The sequence below is a fragment of the Aureobasidium namibiae genome (assembly GCF_000721765.1).
Source record: "Aureobasidium namibiae CBS 147.97 unplaced genomic scaffold scaffold_17, whole genome shotgun sequence".
In the NCBI taxonomy this organism is placed as follows: domain Eukaryota; kingdom Fungi; phylum Ascomycota; class Dothideomycetes; order Dothideales; family Saccotheciaceae; genus Aureobasidium; species Aureobasidium namibiae.
This window is the reverse complement of record NW_013581192.1, coordinates 92,895-105,976: the sequence shown is the minus strand read 5'-3', so window position 1 is coordinate 105,976 and position 13,082 is coordinate 92,895. Positions and strand designations below refer to the sequence as shown.

At 52.0% G+C, this 13,082-nt stretch overlaps 6 protein-coding genes across 6 annotated transcripts; 3 read left to right on the top strand and 3 right to left on the bottom strand.

The window, feature by feature from the left end:
* Window positions 1-289: 289 nt before the first annotated feature.
* Window positions 290-1,316, bottom strand: M436DRAFT_66507 (uncharacterized protein; the record flags this gene model as incomplete). Its single annotated transcript, XM_013568912.1, has 3 exons — window positions 290-409; window positions 461-1,072; window positions 1,206-1,316. The coding sequence occupies 3 exons, from the start codon at window positions 1,314-1,316 to the stop codon at window positions 290-292; spliced, it is 843 nt and encodes a 280-aa protein (XP_013424366.1).
* A 296-nt stretch (window positions 1,317-1,612) lies between these two features.
* On the top strand, window positions 1,613-2,142 carry M436DRAFT_84697 (uncharacterized protein; the record flags this gene model as incomplete). Its single annotated transcript, XM_013568957.1, has 3 exons — window positions 1,613-1,693; window positions 1,743-2,009; window positions 2,065-2,142. 3 exons carry the CDS (start codon window positions 1,613-1,615, stop codon window positions 2,140-2,142), a joined length of 426 nt encoding a protein of 141 aa, XP_013424411.1.
* A 1,485-nt stretch (window positions 2,143-3,627) lies between these two features.
* Window positions 3,628-5,103, bottom strand: M436DRAFT_54211 (actin-like ATPase domain-containing protein; the record flags this gene model as incomplete). The annotated part of the gene is made up of 1 exon (XM_013568858.1): window positions 3,628-5,103. The coding sequence occupies one exon, from the start codon at window positions 5,101-5,103 to the stop codon at window positions 3,628-3,630; it is 1,476 nt and encodes a 491-aa protein (XP_013424312.1).
* A 369-nt stretch (window positions 5,104-5,472) lies between these two features.
* M436DRAFT_54267 (Nop domain-containing protein) lies at window positions 5,473-7,154 on the top strand (the record flags this gene model as incomplete). The annotated part of the gene is made up of 2 exons (XM_013568870.1): window positions 5,473-5,597; window positions 5,651-7,154. 2 exons carry the CDS (start codon window positions 5,473-5,475, stop codon window positions 7,152-7,154), a joined length of 1,629 nt encoding a protein of 542 aa, XP_013424324.1.
* Window positions 7,155-8,606: 1,452 nt separating this feature from the next.
* Window positions 8,607-10,367, top strand: M436DRAFT_53929 (kinase-like protein; the record flags this gene model as incomplete). The annotated part of the gene is made up of 2 exons (XM_013568807.1): window positions 8,607-9,662; window positions 10,164-10,367. Coding segments are annotated over 2 exons (1,260 nt in total), but the record flags the coding sequence as incomplete, so codon positions are not given.
* Window positions 10,368-11,895: 1,528 nt separating this feature from the next.
* Window positions 11,896-12,757, bottom strand: M436DRAFT_17937 (phosphoglycerate mutase-like protein; the record flags this gene model as incomplete). The annotated part of the gene is made up of 2 exons (XM_013568794.1): window positions 11,896-12,591; window positions 12,647-12,757. Coding segments are annotated over 2 exons (807 nt in total), but the record flags the coding sequence as incomplete, so codon positions are not given.
* Between the last annotated feature and the right edge of the window lie 325 nt (window positions 12,758-13,082).

Here is a 13,082-nt window from a genome sequence, read left to right as displayed (position 1 = left end):
TACTGTCATCGCGAGTTGTCTCACAATCGGCAGGATTGGCAGGATCGGCTCTATCGAACGGTACTTACATCACTCCGAGCAGGGCCTCCACATGGGTTTTCTTACAGTGAGACTCGCTACTTCGTTACGATATGCTTTCCATGGTAGTTGAATACTGACTGATTAATTCCTAAGTAGCTTCGAATCGTCACACCATTAACCACGACCCACTTCAGTCGTGCATAATCTGTCCAGATGATCGCCAGGCTCTCTCAGTGTGATACACACCGGAACATGCAAAGACACTCGATCAAACCCTGCTGTCTTTACCTGTCCAACACTTCACACCTTCCATGGTAGCATCCAGCATAAAATCTGGCTCATCATTCTGCTGGACGAACACAAACTCTTCTCCATCCTTCACGCCCAACTGGGGATTGTCAGCACACAAATGTTGACGACAGAAGAAAGAATTACTCACATGAGCCGGAGTGTCAGACTCAAATATGTACCTTCCAGTGTCCTTCTGCTTCAGAGCCTTCAGCGGATGGTGACGACGCAAGCCTTCCAAGACGGCCTTGAACGGTGTATCCGGGTTCATCTTGACGAGAGCGAGTTCAGCGTCTGTGCCATGTCCTCCGCCAACCCAAACGTCGATACGCATGACGAGCGGATGACCGGATTTCGAATGCATGACAGCTCCAGTCTGCCCGACCAAATCCTCTGGCGAGAAGTCTGGCACTAGCATCTCACCGTATCTGATCTTCAAGCGAGTGATTTCCACCTTTTGCGCAACGATCTTTGTCTTTTGTTCAGTAATCTCTGCTTGTTGCTCGTTCAAAATCTTGTCAGTGATGGCAAATGAGTTTTTGTATCCAGTGACTGATCCCGGAGCTTCCTCTAGTTCACGAGTGAGGTGTTCCCTCTCGGCTTCTAGTTCTTTGATCACGGATTGGGCCGCGTCGTGTTTGTGTTCGAGGCTATGACACTCCTGGCAAGAAGAATGATCGTGCCTTCGCGTCTCGATCGCGGCAAGTTGCTCTTTGACTTCCGAAAGGTCCTGCCGTGCTCGAGCGATCCAATCGTCGGGTGACTGCGAATGATTAGCGAATGATTGTTTGCACGTCGTCTTCGATGTCTGTACGTACTCCACATGCGTGCATAGCATCTCCCAGAGTCATGATATGAGTGTCTTTGTCTGGATGGTGCTTTCGAGAGATACCTACCAAGACAGTCTTTGGGACATCGGGGATGCCATCATCAGACTGTGATCTCATGTCATCTGTCTTTGTGATCATGGTTGAGGTTGGATACTCTCTGGTGTAGAAAGAAACCATGTTGTGTTTCTGCAAGCAAGCAAGGTTCTTTTTGGAATCAGCGACCCTTTTGTGTTGAGCATGTTTGTGTTGAAGGTGGAAACTGGCGCAACACGCGACTAGCATGGACTTTACTGAAGCTTCGCGCAGTCATACGATGCTGGAGTTGCATTCATGCTCATGATGGAACCTTGATGGAATGTGTCTCCACCTGCTGGAAGAAGGTCAAGACTGTCTTTGGGTTGAATTTTTGGCTGAGAGGTATAAATGTGTCGCCATCTCCAGACTCTCACAGGTTGCTAATCATCGACGAGATCATGAACGGCTTGATCGACAGAATGTCAGGAGACGAGGAGAGTATTGCCACATCCACAACTGGCATGATGACTCCCACGACAGTAAGTCAACAATTGCAGCCAGATTCGTCTTAGGATTGACTGTTGGAAGTCTATCAGAAGCAACTCGACCACCCGTGAAGTCCAAGATTCAGCACCTATCTTGTTGGAAGTGGATTGTCGCACCCCGGATCACAGCTACAACCGCGAATGGAAGCAGCTGCAGATCAACATGCGAAGGAACATGCCTTTCGGACAGCTTGTTGCGTTGCTCAGAACCAAGTTCCCGAGGACAGAAAACCATCGCCTGCGCTTGGTCGCCGACCACTACGCCCTTTCAGAATGGAGAATCATCTTCGACGGCGACACGCCTGATTCCGTACGTATACCTTCCATAAGTAGCGTGTACATACACTGAATGTTTGCACATTTAGTTAAAACTCTCCGACTGCGCAAAGCTCAAGTTTGTGCCCCTGAAAGGCATCGAGGCTATCGACATGTCGATCTTCTGAAAAGCGGCATGCATACCATGAGATGTGATTACGACAACGACGAACTCGAGAATCCTGAAATGCAGACGAGTGCCCTCCACAAGCAAGAACAACACCCTATCGACATTAGCATCTCTAATCAGCCAGGCCTATCAAACGACTATCATCGTTCCACATTCGTTTACAGACTGAGCTCGGCTCAGCTCAGCTCATCGCCTGTATAAGCAGGAGGTAGATAGGCGAACTTAAGAATGACAGAATCTAGACTTGTACTTCTCTCATGTGCCATGTGAATTCTCGGGGAGTGAGAAGAAAAGTACCTTGCCATGGAAAAGCAGCTGCGAGAAAAGAAACAAAGCAATACCGTCTTCCAAGAAGATGCATATTCTGGAATCTTTTCGCGTTCGCGTTGTATACAATCAAGGCATAATTGTCCTCACGGTCATCACGTGTCGGCTCGACAAAAGTTGAGATCAAGCTTTTGGTTACGTCGAGCACTGCACCTCACGCCATGTTCCGAGCCGAGGCAAGGATCTCAAGAGTGTTTCCGATTCCACACTCTCATGCATGAAGACCCCAGCAACACTCTCGCTTCGACATGGGCACCTCAGCCGGTCGAGTATGCGAGGGACGTTGAAGCCATCACCGTCTCGTCAAATGGCATGATGACTCCGACTATCACCTTTGGCATCGTCGGGGGACCTGGCGAGTGGCTGTTCAGTTACAGATTCCCGGAGTTCGATGAATCTGTTGTGGAGCTCATTGCCAGTTGAAAGCTCTCACGATCCTAACGATGCTGTGTGTGCCTACCGCGAATCTGGGAGAGATGTGTAGCCGTCCAATGTTTCTTAATCGAGTGTCTAGAATTCGAGTGTCTAAAGCTCAAGTGTCGCAAACTTGTCGCCTGTTCGCTCAGACCATGTTATCGATGCCAAGTCGGGGTGTGCATTGGATTTGGCGGTAGCGTACGATCTGTGTTTCTGTGATTTTGATCTGAAGAATCGGAGGTTCAGGCAGATGTTTCGTATTGTGACAGACGGCTTGTAGTGACTAGCTGTACGCTGTACTGGATCGAGGCCTATGAGACAAGCCTGAGAATGATGCGATCATAGGGCATGCTTGCAGATTTCATCAGTCCAGAATGTCGTGCTAGCCCTGAGACACACGAAGTGATGGCTATGTCGGCTGGGCTATACTTGAACAAGGCCTCGGAGTCGTGACCATGTTGACTTGCCACTGTTTCTGCTCAAGAACCACTTTGGTGTGTAACTTCATATGGCCAATTCTTTTGTCCGCATGCTGGCGCGTGAAGCCCATGACAGTATTCTTGTCCCCTCCCTCTCCACTTTCTCCAAAAGGATGCATAGCACTGCACATATAATATTAAATAGTAGACTTGAACCATCCTATTGGGAAACACTATCTACTTCAGCTAGACTGAACACAGTTCTGATGTATCGGGGTATCATTTACGAAATCAACGACCGTCCTTTCAACCACTCATGCTTAGAACGTGTGACCCAATGAGCTCAGACCATTCTTGAAAAAGTCGTCCCTCTTGATCTCGAACGCAGCATCAACCTTGAGACTGGCAACCAGAGATGCTCCTGCCCAAGCACCTAACGTCTCGACTCCACGCACCTCGCCTTGTACCGTGACGCCGCGCTTCAGCACTTCGCGCTGTAACTTTTCCGCAACCTCATCACGTTCTTGCGGCGCATTGCGAGCAAAGGATCGCTCATCAGATTGAGAGTCCACCTGATCATGGGGGTCACTACCGTCAGGTGGCTTGGTTCTAGTTGGTAGAGCTATCGTCTGTTGCTGTGCCTTTTGCTGTCTCTTCTCCGTAGCCGAGCCATAGTTCATGACTGGGTCCCAGCCTTTGGCATTGACCAAGGCCTCTATCTCTCGTAACAGACGAGGCTTGAATCCTGGCGTATCGCTTGCATCACCAGTAATGAGGATGCGCGAAACACATATTGCGCGTACGTCTAGTGGGAGTGACAGCAGACACTTGTAGGCCAAGAGATGTAAAGGCAAATCGTGATCATCAATGTGCTCGAGCGGAACGGGTGCGGAGAAGAAGGCTTCCTCGACCGGGTCTGCAAGGCAATCGAAAGGAACTTCAGATGTTGAAGATCCGAGAGGTAGTGTGATACTATCGGCAAAGTGCTGGTCACGCGAGTTGCGACACCAAGCCATGCGTGTAACGATATCTTCAGCGATGTCGAAGGAGAGAGGGTCCGAAGCAGGAGCGTGCTTGCTCAAGGTGTTGGCCATGTTCCGAGTAAGCAATCTCCCCGCACGGGATGAAGTTTTGCGAAAAACGTCGCGATACTCGTACAGAGCGGTGACGGTGGTCTCATGCCAACCAATGTCGATGACCAAGGCCGAACGGAGACCAGCAGACACGGCGCAAAGGATAGGTGGCGTCCACAGCTGAACAGTGGCAGGTTGAAAGGCATTGAAGACAACGTTCAAGGTGAGAGAGACGAGCGGGTGAGGCAAGGCCGAGGGGAGAACAAGAAAGACTTTGCGAGGGCGTTGGTCCAGCATGAGGTAGTTGGTGTGGGCAGTGCGAATGGCACGCTCAATCTTGTCCTCGATCAAACCGAGGTTTGTGTTTCGAATGTCCAGATCCCACAGCTCCCAATCTTTTGCCCAATCATGCTCGGCGCACAGGGTAGTGGATGTAGTGGTGAAGTCATTCAGGCGGCGTAGTTGGTCAGGGCCAAAGGGGATGATACATGTCGGGGCGGAGTCGCCAGCGAATCCAGCACGGAAGGACCTCGAATCGAGTTGGTAGAGCAGAGTGTCGTCGTCTGTGCGATAGGAAGCACCTGGCGAGGCGAGCTGATTAGAGAGGGAGCGGGTCAGCAGCGGAGTGTGCGGTGAAGCCGGAGTAGAGGGTCCAGGGACGGCCAGGCTAGAACGAGAGCGGTTGTATGACGGCTTGCGCGCAAAGTAGTCGGGCGCCGCCATTGGGGATGCGTATGGGCAGGTGCAAGGAGAAGCGTCTTCTCAGAGAATGGAGATTGTGTATGGACAGAGGCCGAGCCTCGCCAGGGAGCGAGAGGATCAGAACTGAACAATCATGGCTGCATGGATGAAGCAGCTCGTCGACGTCGGGTGTGCCTGGGGCCGATGCTTGCGCTGGCGCGCTAACGCCGGCGAATCTTCGGCAATGCCCGAAATTTTGGTCTCTCGGATCAAGTTTTGCAATCTGCAAGCTGAAGACTTGGGACTTCTGAGAAAAAGCTCGTCGAGCCCATCACAATATTGCGTCGCGTCTAGTCTTGCATAGCGACCCTCGACAATCTCCATCACGACGACTGAGACTCTGCCGACACGATGACTCTCTTCATCCTCACAGAAACCTCGGCCGGTTATGCCCTGCTCAAGTCCAAGGACAAGAAGCTCTTGAAGCGCACCGATGTCCACGAGGAGGCTGCCACCGCTGAGGGCGCCGCCGGCCTGTACGATGCGCCGATTCCATCTCTCGCTCTTCCTCACTAATCATCATCCTCAGGCTCAAGCTCAAGCAGTTCCAGAAGTTCGACAGCGCCGCCGCTGCCCTCGAGGAGGCCGCCGCTCTCACCGACGGCAAGGTCACTCCCATGCTCGCCTCTCTGCTCGACACCCTGAAGGACGAGAAGAAGGTCCAGCTCGCTGTTGCCGACCCCAAGCTCGGTTCTTCCATCTCCAAGCTTCCCAAGCTTGACATTGAGTGCATCGCCGACTCTTCCACCAACGACGTCTACCGCGCCATCCGTGAGCACCTTCCCTCGCTCATCCCCGGTCTTATGCCCGATGACATCTCCACCATGTCTCTCGGTCTGTCGCATTCCCTCTCGCGTCACAAGCTCAAGTTCTCCCCCGACAAGGTCGACACCATGATCATTCAGGCCATTGCCCTGCTCGACGACCTGGACAAGGAGCTGAACACCTACGCTATGCGTGTCAAGGAATGGTACGGCTGGCACTTCCCCGAGATGGCCAAGATCATCAACGACAACCTCGCTTTCGCCCGTGTCATCCTGGCCATGGGTGTCCGCACAAACGCTGCCACCACCGACCTTTCTGACGTTCTTCCCGAGGAGATTGAGGGCGCCGTCAAGGCTGCCGCCGAGGTTTCCATGGGTACTGAGATCACCGAGGAGGATTTGGACAACATCCAGGCTCTCGCCGAGCAAGTCGTTGGCTTCACCGAGTACAGACAGCAGCTCTCGTCATACCTCACTGCCCGTATGCAGGCTATTGCTCCCAACCTTACCGCTCTCGTCGGTGAGCTTGTTGGTGCTCGTCTGATTGCCCACTCTGGTTCGCTCCTCAACTTGGCCAAGTCTCCCGCCTCGACCATCCAGATTCTCGGTGCCGAGAAGGCCCTTTTCAGAGCCCTCAAGACCAAGCACGATACACCCAAGTACGGTCTTATCTACCACGCTTCCCTGATTGGCCAGGCAACTGGCAAGAACAAGGGTAAGATTGCCCGTATGCTCGCCACCAAGGCTGCGCTCGGTCTGCGTGTCGATGCTCTTTCCGACTGGGGAACTTCTGGCGAGGGTGACAAGCCCGAGCCCACCGAGGAGGAGAAGATGGCTGTTGGTGTTCAGGGCAGACTTCTGGTCGAGAGAAGACTGAGAGGTCTTGAGGGCAAGCCCATCCGCAGCACTGCTTCTGGTGTCGCACCCAGTGGTCAGGCCCAGCCTGCCAAGTGGGAGGTCAAGGAGGCCCGCAAGTACAACGCTGATGCTGACGGTATTTCCGCCAACGCCCCTGCCGCCAACGAGGATGCCGAGATGGAGGATGTCACCGAGGCCGGTGCCGAGGAGTCCAGCGACGAGGAAGAGATGACCAAGGAACAGAAGAAGGCAGCAAAGGCAGCAAAGAAGGCCGCAAAGGAGGCAAAGAAGGCTGAAAAGGAAGCCAAGAAGGCCGCCGAAGCAGCTGGCAAATCATCGTCCAAGAAGAGAAAGGCCGACGAGGACGAGGACAAGACGGAAAAGAAGAAGAAGAAGAAGAGCAAGGACTAGATTGCTAGTCTCCTCTCTTGTTCTCTTTTCTGTTGCCATTTATGTTTGCATGTGGGCGCCATCATCATGGTCGGAGTACCGGAGTCGCTGGTCGTGGGGTCTAAAAGAGCGGTTTCTTGAATTTGTTCTGTTCGAAAGGGTTTTTCGGTTTCTTTCTTTCGCAGAGACTGGCGGAGGCGTTTCTACATATTACTTGATTGAACCGATAACCTCTGTACAAGCTGTATCATTATGCTACCTGCAGATGATATGAACGATGTTTATTCTTCATGTTGTTCTTACTTCTCTTTCCTCTACTGCGTGCTTGGGACGGCGAGAGATTGCTGATTACCCAGGCTCGAGCTTGTCGGCCGCTCCTTCTGTGGTACGCTGCACGACCCAAAGTATTGTATTGAATCTCATGCTGCTCTGACACGCAGCTTCGGAAGACTGCTTTCGCGGGAGCAAGAAGCGAAACTCTATCGCACTTCCGGATTGCCTGTCAACAAACTCTCCGATGCCATGAATTCTCCATGTATCCGCCGGCCAGGAACTGAGTCCTGCAAGCTGGTCTCGGGTGGCACCATACCCTTACTATATCCAGGTACGCACGAACGGAGGTGCACTTGTGTAAAAGTAGTGGCTGCCACCGAGGTCCGCCCCCATTGACTGGCGACCTACTAGCCCAACAAGTATTCGTCATTCGTACGACTTGGGCTCACATCGATGAGTCGATGACTGACCGCACATCCACGGCCGTCTCACTCGTGACACGCAACCTATTCCCCCTTTGGTTCTGGATTCAGCAGAGAACGTGGGCAGTAAGCCTATAGTTACACGGCATGTATCCTCTTCGGTCCTGCGGCGTCACAGCTCGCACACGATATTTCAAATCTTACAATTATTGCTTCTCCATCCTGCCTTCGGGTTCTTGATTCGACCATCTTTGTCTACTAAGATGAGCTTGGCAGTATCTACTGGAACAAATGTCACCTTGAGGACATCAGCCGGATGACTTATTCTCTTCGAATGCCATCGTTGGCTGAATCAGTGGCATGGTGGCGTCAGCTTCCCATCTCCTTGGTGAACCCTGCAGATAGGGCGCCTGCTTTCTTCTGGGTACGACATGGGTGGCTACACAACCACACATGTACTGAGTAGTGTCTGGTATCTCGCAGGGCAACACCATCCGTCTAAACATTCAACACCGTTTTTGGAGTCTTACTTCCTTCTCGTTACGATGCCACCAGGCCAGTACGCAGTTTTCAGACATCTGCGCTTTCTGGGACTTGATCCGGTCCCTCGAACCTCATTCCTTCTGAAAGAAGCTAGGACTTCTTCTACCGACACGAACTCTGCGCACTCACTTTCGACACATTGCGACCGGAGCAGTTTTGCTCTTGTCATAGACACTACGCTACTCGACTGCTTCTCCAGCTTGCTCAAATCCGGCCTCAAGGTTATGTGCTGACGATGGGAACCATAAGTTACGCTCAAGTCGCCCCAACGGCGGCGACTATCGCTCTCAACGCTTACATCTACGGCTACGGTGGCCACTCCTTGGTGACTCCGCATGCAGCCCTCAAGCAACTATGGTGGACTGAAGATCGTATCGACGGCAAGGTAACAAGAAAGTTTGTGGTGTCACAAATCAAAGGAGCAGAGCGAGATTTCTTGGACAAACCTCTTGCGTTCGGTGAAGGCTTGACAGACGACACCTACATGGAATGGATCTTGGGACGAGCAAGACGGCTATTTCTCATCTTGGCGGAGATTGGAAAGCCAGAGCAGATTTTCGGTCTCATAGATGACTCCCTGGATGACGATGATCTGCCGTTCTCTCTCAAGAGCATAGCCGACATGGATCTCTGTGTCGAGCCAGACGAACGCTTGAATCGAAAGTTTCATGCCACTCAATTTCTATACCTCTTACGTCAAATAGGTCCGGGAGGCCACATCGACTATGGACCTCAGGAGCACATCCCTATGGAACACGTCCACAAGCTACCGCCAGCCGTATCGCTCCAGATCTGGGACAGAATACATTTCCCGAAAGATCATGAGCAAGTGTTTGTCAGACGCAAGTTTACATTTGGTGCTGGCGACGATAAGGACGATTTGAGAGAAATTTACATGCAGGATCTCGCAGAAGCAAAACAGCTAGCGCATCCGCACATCGCCCGAGTATGGGCCTCATATACCGCTGGAGATGCCGGGTGTATTCTCTCTGATTTTGTGCCGGAGCATACACTGGCATCCTTCATTGCTCACCGTACGCCGTACCAGTTCATGCGTGTACCTCAAGGAGAAAGACCCGTCATCCTGCTCGAATGGATGCATTGTCTCATCGATGCACTTGCTATGCTACATCACCGTGGTGTCCAGCATGGGGCCATACGACCGTCCAATGTCATCATAGATCACGACAACTGTATTGCATTCTCTGATATCGGGATTTTACGAACGTTCCAGCGTGGCAAGAAATTCGTAAAGAACGAGGCCTCAGGTTACTCTGCTCCCGAGACACATGTGGAAGGAAAAGTACGCGGCATGCACTTTGCCGATGTGCTGAACAGCCCGGCCGGCATAAATCGAAGCTCCGACGATAGTACATTGAGTGGCACCTCAACATCCTCAACAAGTCCACCGAAGATCTCGAATCCGACACTGTTTCACAGTTCCAGTCCCATAGTTGACAGTCCGATGAACAGCTTCAACCAAACTTCCTCGCCTCTGTCGATACCACTGTTTCGCAACTTCAGTAGGCATCTGCCACCACCGCCAACGTTCGCTTCGGCAAGTTCGTGGTCTTCTTCTGGTCGATCTCGACGGTTTTTTCGTAGATCGAACAGTCCTCCAGCATCACCGAACAATTCGCCCCCTGAAGATCATAGATCCTTCTCCGGGAATGATGTGAGTTCATCACATCCAATACCAATCGAAACAGACAGACGACCATCTTGGGCTTCATGGGGCACGACACCATGCCCTACTTCCAGCACTTCCAACGCATCTAGCTTACTCTTCGAGCTCCTGAATGAGCCGCTTAACATGCCTAAACCTCTTGTTATACGCAAGAGTCCATCTCAGAGATCACTTGGCAGTAACGCAGCAACAGTATCCACACGCAGGGACACAGGTCTGGAAAGCGATATCTTCTCTTTGGGCTGCGTATACCTCGACCTCGTCACCTACATCGTCAAGGGCAAACTATCAGACCTGCAAAAGTTCCGAGCTCAAGCAAAGGCGCCCTTGCCGAACGATACAGCTACTTTGCACACATGGCTCGCGCATCTGGCATCGGATGCCATCAGACTCTCGCCAACTGTACCGGTCCTGTCGGCTTTGATGCCCATCCTAGGAGTGGTCAGGGACATGCTACTGCCAGACCCTAGTCATCGCCCCACAGCCTTTGCCATCCGCGACCGCATAGCTGCTGCACTGCAACAAGCTGACTTGCACTCTCTCTGCTGCAGAAATCGCAACTGGGATCCGGAACTGGCATCTCAACAACGTCCTCGCCTGTCCACTAGACGCCCTCCCAAAGTCCCTGGCAAAGAATCCACCGACACTAGCTTGGGATCAGTGATGACCGAAAGCAGTGCGGACGGTGGAGATGAGTCTGCAGCAGATGGTCCAAGTGTGAGTATGATGAGAAGGAGTTTGAGCGTAGGCAGCGGAGTAATGGAGAAGAATGGAAGCAGTAAGATGAAGAAGTTAGGCTTGGGGTGGATGAGAAAACCTCATGCAAAGGGGTTCTGATTACCAGGTGGCTAAGAATGATGTTTACGACTCTTCATGTCGCTTTCTCTGTTTTTTGGTCTTTTTGGGCGTTTGAGGTTCTTAGATCTCGAGATGGGGAAGGAGGGAGATTTCATAATGAGCATATAATCCATTTTCATTGGCGTTTGTGCATTTCTGCAGGAACTCCAATGTTTCGCGGAGATTGAACCTGGTGACAGATAACATTACCCTTGTGACACATCATAATTCCATTGACATTTTGTAGAGATTGATTCAATGGACGCTAGAAGTAACGAAAGGAACCAAGATCTGGGTATTAACTATATATGGAAAGAAAGTCGTAAAAGCTGGGTCGAGTAAGAAACGGCCAAAAACCACAAACGCCGCAAATGCAAAACTCCCAATACCTTTTCCTTCTAAAAGTCTATCCTACTGCCCAGGCTTAGTAAACACTACCCTGGATGCTTTTGTCATGAATTTCCTGCATCTGCAGCTCCTCAATGATTTCACTGGGCTCGTGCATCCTGACACTGTTCTCGTCTTGATCATCATGCTCATCATCACCATCAGCATTCTCATCATTATATCCATCTCCCAAGGCATCAGCTCGAGCTCCGCTGCCCATACCACTCTCCCTGCCCCAGGTCTCAAGATCTAGAGCGGTGGGTCTGCGTTTTGAGGATGAGGCGGCGGAAGGGTTGTTGGGGTTGGCGTCGGAGAGATTGCGGTGGTGGGATTGTTGGATGCGGGCAAAGTAGTCGTTTTCGGCGCCCGAGACGTCTGAGAGGCCTTCGGCTGGTGTGGCCATACCGGAGAGTGAGCCACCGCCATCGCGGCCATGGAGGAAGCTAGGGCGAGTGGGAAGGCGGAGGGAGATCGGGGAGTTGGGCTCGGTGGTGCTTGCTGTGCTGGAAGCTTTGAGTGGGGTTGACGACACGGAGACCTGTTCTGTGGCAAGGGAATGGTCTTCTTGTTCTTGGTCGGGGACTTTTACGGTCGCTTCGTCTTGCTTCTTGATGCGGCGAGGGTACTTTGAGTGTTGATGTGTGCAGCCGCCGACGCAACCACCCCATTTCCGGGCAGGTATAGCGGGAGAAGCGAGCTGCGAGGCAGTGACTTGGTGGTTGTGTTGCGGTATGGCCCGTCTCTTATACTCTGACCATGTGCGCATCTGGTTTTGTAGGACGTACTTGCCGCTATCGAGGTTCTTCTTCATGATGACAAACTCGCAGTGGTTGACATTGCGGAGGTCTTCGAAGTATTCGACCGACCAGTGGTACCACTTCATGAGGAAGACTCGTGTCATCAGACCGTGGGTGACAAGCACGCAGACGGAAGGGAAGTCGTCGTCGCTGAAGTTGCGCCACAGGCTCTCGTTGAAGCCACTGACACGGTCATATGCATCGGCGGCACTCTCGCCGTTGGGAATACGGTAGAAGAAGTGACCGTAATCAGCTCGTTCTTGCCACATGCGTTCCATTTCGGAGCTGCATGGCTGGAAGTTGCCAAAGTCTTGTTCTCTCAATCGCGGCTCTTCAAAGACCTTGATGGTGTGGCGGGGAAACGGCGAGGGTCCATCTTGCTCGCTTTCGGACGTCAAGGACGAGAGGATGCCTTCGGTCGTCTCGCGGGTACGGCGGTAGGGAGAGGTGAAGAATTGGATGGTATCGTCTGGTTTGAGCATTCCTCGTAGTCGTCGGCCTGCTTCCTCTGCCTGTAGCTTTGTGAGTATCGTGTTTGTGGATCACGGCAGCTGGTTGAGTCTTGACCTGCTTCTTGCCCTCTTCTGTGAGCTTGACACGATGATCAGGAATCATCTGGTGGATATCGCGATTCTTGTTTCCTTCGCTCTGCGCATGGCGAATCACAATGATCATCTGCCATCAGTCAGCGACCACTCTTGGACGTCGCATCTGGTTTGGCACCTACTCGTGGTTTACCCATCTTGACTTGTCACTGATGATTATGGTCTGGTCAATCTCGGACAGCAAGCTATATGGCTGATCTTTGTGTTGGTCTTGAGTGTCCGGATAAGGACGAATGTTTATTGCCGCATGACGTTTGGGCGGTGAGGGCGGCGAAATCAGCTTGAAACAGCTGGCTTGCTATTGGCTGTGCCATCGCTCCTTCCTCATCAACACTCTGCATCGGTGCTGTTCCTGTCGTACACTAATCATACTTGCCTCTTCTTTCTTCGTGCAAGCA